Below are 7,833 nucleotides of genomic sequence, written 5' to 3' on the forward strand. Positions count from 1 at the left end.
TGATTTCTTATTGAGAGCAAATAGCTATTTATAAAGCTAGTTTAAGTACATTTTAGTCTAATAAATAATACTACAAAATAGTTAAGTACTGAAACATAGTTATATTTGTATTTGTTCTTCTCCAACCTTGTGTTCCTCTATCTCACAAAACTAGTTCTTTGAACTTACTCAGTACCTAATGGCAGATGGAGGACTTTACCCACTCTTGAGGTGAAGAGTTCTTAGGTGTGTGGACAAGGGAGCTCTGAACTTAATGCTTTCGGCATGAGAACTGTAAATCGACACAATCACACACACTCATGCATGCACGCATGCCTGCAAGCATGCTACTTCTAGTGTGTCAGAATGGACTCTTGCTTCTGGTTTCCTGCTTACACATAACTTGAGCAATGAATTTATGAGCTGTTATAGTTTGTCTTAAATGTGTGTTAGGAGTGACAACTGTGGCTGAGGATGTAGCTCAGTTGGTAGGGTGTTTTTCTAGTAACATGAAGCTGTGAATTCAACCCCAGCCCTGAATAAACTAGATGTGGTGGTGCATGCCTGTGACCCCAGCAGTCTGGAGGTAGAGGCAGGAGGATCATGAGTCCTTGGCAAGGCTAGGTTGTATCACAAGTTCTGACCCAGCCTGAGCTGCCTGAGCCCCCATCTGGGGGAAACAAAAACAGAGGGAAAAGTGGCCAGTAGAAAGATAGCTTAGTGCTTAAAAGTACTTGTTGCAATAGTTCTATTTTTTTCTTTCAAAAACTTTGGTATGAGAATACTTTGTGGAGACCTGTAAGATGTCAGCAGGTTGAGATGCCTGAGAGCCTGAGGTAGATTAAAGACAGAACCAAGAGTTGTCCTCTGCTGGGCATGCTGGTGCACACCTGTTTTACCCCAGTACTCAGAAAGCAGAAGCAGGCAGGTCTCTGTGAGTTTCAGGCCATTCAGGGCTCTTAATGAAACCTTATCTTAACAAAGGAAGGGGAAAGGACCGATGAGATTGCTCAGTGGTTAGGAGCCCTGTTGGCGGTGCAGAGGGTTCAGTTCCCAACATCCACATGGTGACTCACAACCATCTGTATCACCAATTCAGGGGATCCAACACCCTCTTCAGGCCTCCTTGAGCACTGCACACACATGCAAATGTATACCTGCAGGTAAAACACTCATTTACAATAAATAAATAACTAAATCTAAAACAACAGTTGTCCTCTGACGTACACATACACAAACACACAATGATTAAGTAAAAGTGTTATAAAGATTTTTTAAGAATGCTCTGTGTCAGACATGGTGGTACTTGTCTATAATCCCATCCATCAGAAGGTAGAAAGGTAGGAGGGTGGTGAATTTGAGGCCAGCATGGGATACTGGGGGGGGGGGGGGGTAACAAAGAGGCAGCAGTAGTAATACATACTTGTAATGCCTGCACTTGGGAAGTGGAGGCAGGATCTTTGAGTACATATTCAGGTTCAAGGCCAGCCGGAAATACTGAAGACTGTCTCCAAAGAGAGGGAGCTGTTAATCGGCTACAACAAATAATTGGCTTTGAAACTATACCTAGATTTCAAATGTGTTATGTTTTAGATTTATTCAGATCATTTATTTGCTCATAATAGTATCTAAACTATTTTCATATAAAAAAACATAAAACTTTTTTGATTTTGGTTTTTCAAGACATGGTTTCTCTGTGTAACCCTGGCTGTCCAGGAACTTGCTCTATAGAGCAGACTGGCCTCAAACTCAGAGATCCGCCTGCCTCTGCCTCCCAAGTGCTGGGATTAAGGACGTGCAGCACCACTGCCAGACAAAAATTAAAAACTTACTGTTGGTTAAGTGGCGGCGCTCATGGCTGGCCGCCACAGAAGAGTGCTGGGTGTACCGGTGGCAGAAGAGTCACAAGCCATAGTTACCTTTCTAGAGCTTTATTGGAGGGGAGAGAGGGAGAGAGGGAGAGAAAGACCACGCGGAGTGGGGAATACGGAAGGAGAGAGTTAGGAAAGAGAGAGGGCACGCCCACTTTTTAGGCTGGGATGCCATCGCAGGCTAGTGACGTAATTAAGGACATAATCCTTACACTTAACCATCTGTCCTCATCTCTTTCCTCATCTTCAATGGGAATTTGCAGAAAGAATTCCCTACACTAGCACAGTTCTCCAGAGCATAATATACCAAGCACCTCCATAAATTCATCTTACCATTAGTCCCAAAATAACTCCTTGAAAATCTGCAAGTCAGCTGACCCTAGAGTCTTAGAGTGAATGGATCAACTGACCTTAGAGACTTAGACTGAATGGCAAATGCTTGTCTCTTCAGCCTGTTCTGAGGAGAATCTGGAATGGCAGCTGCCAGGCCCTTCCTCGCTTTCTGCAAGAACAGAAGAAACTTAAAACCCTGTCTTCTTACTGTCTTAACTCTTGTGGCCGGCCTTGGTAGTTTGAGATGATGGTGTTAGGGCTGAGGGAACTGACCTGTGAAGAGGGAAGTTCTTACAGCTTTGTGCACCTGCTTCATTCAAAGCCCCAGTGTGTCTGCCCACGTATTTTGCTGGAATTGTTTTGCTGTTTAGATCACTTATTTCTAGTGTAAATGGAGAGACTATTTGCATTCCTGCCTGTACTGTATAAGGAAAGGTTACTTGAACTACTAAGGAAATGCTTTTTTCTTTAAAAAAAAAAAAGTTTGTCCTGTTTTTGTTCTTTAGTAGTTAGAATCGTTACTGATGAACAATAATAACACAGCTGTGATCTACCTCACTAACGTAAGGCCACTTAGAAATCATTGAAATGTGGGCACAATGGCTCACACCTATAATCCAGCACTTGGGACAGATTGTAGGCCCCAATCCTAGGGGTCATGGTGGAACTTTGTCTCAGGTAAAATAAAAGGTCCCTGAGAGAAAGAGGCCTGCCTGGAGACAGGGACTGCAGTGCCCTTCTGTTTGAGTCTGTTCAGGCCATTGTCACCTGCAGTCCTCATCCCTCGTCACCTCTCCTTTCTCCTTCCAGTTCCTTCAGCATGTGTCTTCTCTCCCAAACATGTAGCATTGTACACTCTTCTGGTTTTCTTTCTTTCTCTTTCTTTTTCTTTTCTTTTTTTGAAGCTAGGCTGGCCTTGAACTCATAGGTGTCCACCTGCCTCTGCCCCCTGGGTGCTGGGACTACGTGAGTGTGAAAACTCGCTCGCTGCACTTTGTTTTGGTTTTCTCTTGTCTACACCATGGACACAGTGTAGGGACTCCTTGAACTGTTAAGTGCTTGCTAGCTAATAGGGTAAAGAAACGGGGGTGGCAGCAGTTGAGGAGTTGTTCCCGTCTGGCAGATAGAACAGCAGAAAGAGAGTCTTTTATTCCTCTGCTTTTGTAAGCAGCAACTTAATTGTTCCAGAAACAAGATAGAGTTCACTGGAGTCAGTACACTCTGCCCGAGCACCGGGCACTGCTCACATGCGCCTGCCATACTTTCTCTGGCCCTAGGAAAAGTATAGGCTTGTTTGCCTGTTAGCAAATAAGACAGATGAGAAAATAAAGGGTACAGGAAATAAGGATGTTTACTTTTTCAAAGCTGCCCCACGGTACCATTTTAAAAAGCTTGTTAGCTATCGAAAGAAAAAAAAGAACCCTGGGAGCCTGGTAGCTTCAGTTGCCAGACCGGTTTTACAAGCCTGACCCCACACACTCTGGGGAGCTTGCTTGGTCCGGAGCCTTATCAGAGAGAGCTATCCAGACATCTTGGAACAGGCTGTTTGGTAATGTGCAGGAGTTTCTGTGCAAACATCCATCATAAGCCATGAAATGATTCAAGGTCCGTAGTTCCTCTTTGTTCCTTTGTTAATCACTGACTTCTGGGGAGGGGGAGGTGCCTCCTGAATGTGCTAATGCATTCTTTTTGGATAAGGATGACGCAGGGATTGTCCTAATAAGGACTTAGATTGAGAAAGCACCTCCCACCCCCACACACACTACCCCCCCCCCCAGAAGATGGGACAGTCAGAGAGGGAGGGCAGTTTCTTTTTTAACTAGAGATGACACAAGCATAAGTCATTTCCTTATTAATCGGTTTAAACCAGTTCTTACAGGAACCAGTGGTGATAAATGTGGGACTTCTCAGAAGTCATTCATTTTATTCTTTGCGCCGGCACACCAGAGTGCAGTCTCAGCTGCGCTGGCCTCTCTCCTGCGATAGCATGGCTCTGGGCTCCCGTTCCTAGTTTCTCCCAGATACAGTAATGTTGGAGATGTCTGTGCTCTAAGGACTTGCTTGAAGGAGGACTTTTTATCCACCAACAAGCTTCCCAGGATTGCTTCAGCTCTGCTCTGATTGTTGTATTTTGTTCTTTTTATACAGTCCCTGCTTTTTTCTTTTTCTTCTTTTTAAGTCTGAGGGGTAAGTGGATTTTCTTTAACATTTCTCTTGCTTTTCTTCCCAAATGTGTCTTTGCTGTGGCTTTGGTACCTGCTCCAGAGCTGTCCCCGGCATAGGTCCGTCTCTGCAGAAGCCTTTTCAGGAGTACCTGGAGGCACAGCGCCAGAAGCTCCACCACCGAAGCGAAGTGGGCACCCCGCAGGTGAGCACCCTCTGGCTTCTCCCCCTCGGCAGCTTCAGGCTCAAACTAGATTCTCTCTTCTCCCGATTTCTGGATGGAGTGAGTGATGTTTACCAGTCTGTTAGCAGAAGTTGAGGCACTGTGTATTCCCTGCTGGGGAATTTGTCTTTGTGTCTGTCTATAGGGTGTTTTCAGAAACAAGGATGGGCAATGGAAGCCAGCAGTCCTGTTGTGTGCGACGCTGTCTTGACCTTACATACGCTTCCAGACTGGGTTAAAGTTAAAATCTAGACCATCACCAAGTACTCGGTGACATGAACATGAATATCCTTTTCCATCTCTGCTGTGGGGATGAAAGCCACCGTTTGCTTTCTTCTTCCTTCCTTTCTTAAATAAAGCAAGGCTCCTACCACAGCTGAGCTTCTGACTTGAATAAACTAAGCCTGGCCGGTTTTGTCAGCAGTTCTGAGGCAGAGGAAAGAACCAGCCGGGATGAGTAAGCAGCAACCTGAACCACGAAGCCTGGAGGAGGCAGTTTGTTGTTCTGACTTTAGACTCTTCGTGGAGCCCCGCTGCTGTCTGTTGTCCAAACGGGGCTCACATTTGCGTTCTAAAAGCCGCTCTTAACACTGAAACAGAACTTAAGTGTCCTTCCTCTTCCCAGCAAGATCTGCAAGGCAGCTGTAGTGTAGAGAGTAGACTAACAAGACCACTATTCCTAGGGCACATATAAAAAACTAGCCCACCATCCCTCCCTAACTATACAAGTTAGCACCGCTGTGCATCCAGCAGAGTGAACTCAGATGGCCAAGTGTAAATTCCAGGGTACCTAGAGACCGGTTTTTAATTGTTTGGGTTGTCTAGGCAAACCTCAAGTTCTCATCATTTCCCTAGAAGCATTGTAAATAATTTCCTTCTGACTGTTGAACTGAGGGAAGCCTCTTTCTTGAATTATTCTGCCTTCTTTCCTGCAGGGAGAAAACTGGTTGTCCTGGATGTTTGAGAAGCTGGTCGTCGTGATGGTGTGTTACTTTATCCTGTCTATTATTAACTCCATGGCACAAAGTTATGCCAAACGAATCCAGCAGCGCTTGAACTCAGAGGAGAAAACTAAATAAGCAGAGAAAGTTTTTCTTTGCAGAAGTTAGCATGGAGGGGTCCTGCCTTACATTGGGAGGGCTCCAACCAGGAAGGAAGATCCCCTCTTCCAGCCTATATTGATTTTTAAAGCATTCTTCCTGAAGCAGTTTAGTCCATATTTTACACTGACATCCTTTTCCTTTATGTGTTAAGGTAAGGTCTCCACCCTCCGTTCAATCCACATTGTATTTCCTTAGGGTGGATGTGATACTCTGCTGCAGACTCAACCAAAATTGGCCTTCTGTTAACGTTCAAGGGCCACATGGTACAATTGGAGAACCCCTGCCACCCAAACATTCTAAAGTATGTTAAATATGACAGGCTTTTTAGGCTTGTCACAAATGATTGTTTTTTCTAAGTCATCAAATGTATATAAGTTATATATATTGGATAGCAGTCTTGCATGTCTATCATGGAACAATTTAATATGCCTTCCTTTCCCACCCTCAAAAAGGCCATTTTATGATGCATTGCACACCCTCTGGGGAAATTGATCTTTAAATTTTGAGACAGTATAAGGAAAATCTGGTTGGTGTCTCACAAATGAGTACACCATTTTTTATTCTGTATATTTAGAATGAAGTCGTGAAAACCTTTATAAAGACATCTTTGATCATTCCGAAATTGTGTCCGTTTTCTTTAGTGCTATGGTTTTTTCTTTCTTTTTCACTTCTGCCAAGTAAGTGGCAGCCTTGTCAAATATACGCACAAGCAGGATCGCCTACGCTTTCGTGTAGTGCCTCAGAGAGCCACCACCACCAGGGTACCTCGTTAGGCTGGACCGGCAGAGGAGGTTCCCCTTGCATGGGAATCTCTGGCTTTATATAAACTAGAAGTAGTGATATATACATCAGAGGACACTAGTGAGAAGTACTTGTCCTGTTTGTGTTAGTTTTAGCCGTTTGTATCCGACTTTAATAGATGGAAGTTTACTTCTGTGTGTTTCTGTGTTGTATTCTTAATGTGATTTTTTTTCCTTTGACATTTTTCTGATTGACCTGTTCATTTTGTTTTGCTTGGTAGGAGAATAAACAACTTTCTTTCCTAGAATTGGCGTTAAGCCCCGGCAGGCCAGAGATGCTTGCTTTGCTTTAAATCCTGCCTGGGCACCTCTTGCTTGCCAACCGTCGTGACATCTGCATGGCTGTACCACCTTGTCGGGTAGCTTATCAGACTGATGTTGACTGTTGGATCTCATGGCAACAGCAGTCGATGGGCTGTCTGACATCTTGGTATCTTTCATCTGACCATCCATATCAAACGTTTTCATTCAAACATAATGCAGCATCATGGTGTAGTCAATAATCGTGGTCCTTGCATCTGACACTTGAGCTTTCATGCCATGATACTGCAGCAGTATCGAGAGAAAACGAACTAGGAAACTGGGGTAGTAGCAGTCATAACTAGTAAATAAAAGGGAAAGTCACCTTGCCTCATGGATTTTGGAAAGGTTGTTACTTTGCTGTTTTTGGTTGGTTTTTGGTTTTTGTTTTTCTTTTCTTTTCAGGGACTAACATTTTGTTACCTGACCTTACTTGAAAAGCAGTCCCCAAATTAAAGGATGGATTATTTATTTATTCATTTAGTTACTTAGTTGAGATAAGGTCCCACTATGTAGAGCAGGCTAGTCTTGGACTCACAAGTGCTGGGCTTAGACTAGTATCATTTGTATAGTCTTAGCTAGCTAGTATCAGAATTCCCACACTAGGTTCCCGATGTCTCTGCTCCTTCCTCCACCTATTTTAGTTTGTGTTGACTTGGAAAAAAGAGGAGGTTAAGTATGAATTATACTTAGATTAAATCTTTGGGATTTATTTCTAAACTTGACTCAGGGTAGAATATTAGAGAAAGAAAAACTATTTCCGAAGCTAAAAATCTAGGAGACTAGTCAAATCTCAAACCCTGTTCATTTGTCCTGGATCCCAGCTGAAGCGGTGTGATAACCCTTCTGTCCAGTTGCCTGCTTCCACCAACCACTAGCATAGATACAGCTACATGCCTCCGCAGATACTACTGCTTAGTTCCAGCCAGTAGGAGCCCAGGAAACCTGCAAGTGCAGTGGTTTGATATTCCTGAAACTTGAGAGGGCTTGGGCATTCTGACTCCATCTCTACATAAGTCTCATTTTGTTCCTTACCACATCCCAGCTAAATGACCCATCAG

The 7,833-nt window shown here is 43.9% G+C and overlaps 1 protein-coding gene across 3 annotated transcripts in view; it reads left to right on the forward strand.

The window, feature by feature from the left end:
• Positions 1 to 6,294, forward strand: part of Vmp1 (vacuole membrane protein 1) — a 105,921-nt gene extending 99,627 nt beyond the window's left edge. For all 3 annotated transcript variants that reach the window (XM_052758874.1, XM_052758876.1, XM_052758875.1), the window contains exons 11-12: positions 4,449 to 4,551; positions 5,505 to 6,294. In XM_052758874.1, the coding sequence (XP_052614834.1) occupies positions 4,449 to 4,551; positions 5,505 to 5,648 (247 nt within the window). In that variant the 3' untranslated portion in view covers positions 5,649 to 6,294. The remainder of the gene's footprint in view (positions 1 to 4,448; positions 4,552 to 5,504) is intronic.
• The last annotated feature ends 1,539 nt before the right edge of the window (positions 6,295 to 7,833 follow it).

This window comes from Peromyscus californicus, unplaced genomic scaffold (assembly GCF_007827085.1).
Source record: "Peromyscus californicus insignis strain IS unplaced genomic scaffold, ASM782708v3 Scaffold_3__1_contigs__length_106647218, whole genome shotgun sequence".
NCBI classification, from domain to species: Eukaryota; Metazoa; Chordata; class Mammalia; order Rodentia; family Cricetidae; genus Peromyscus; species Peromyscus californicus.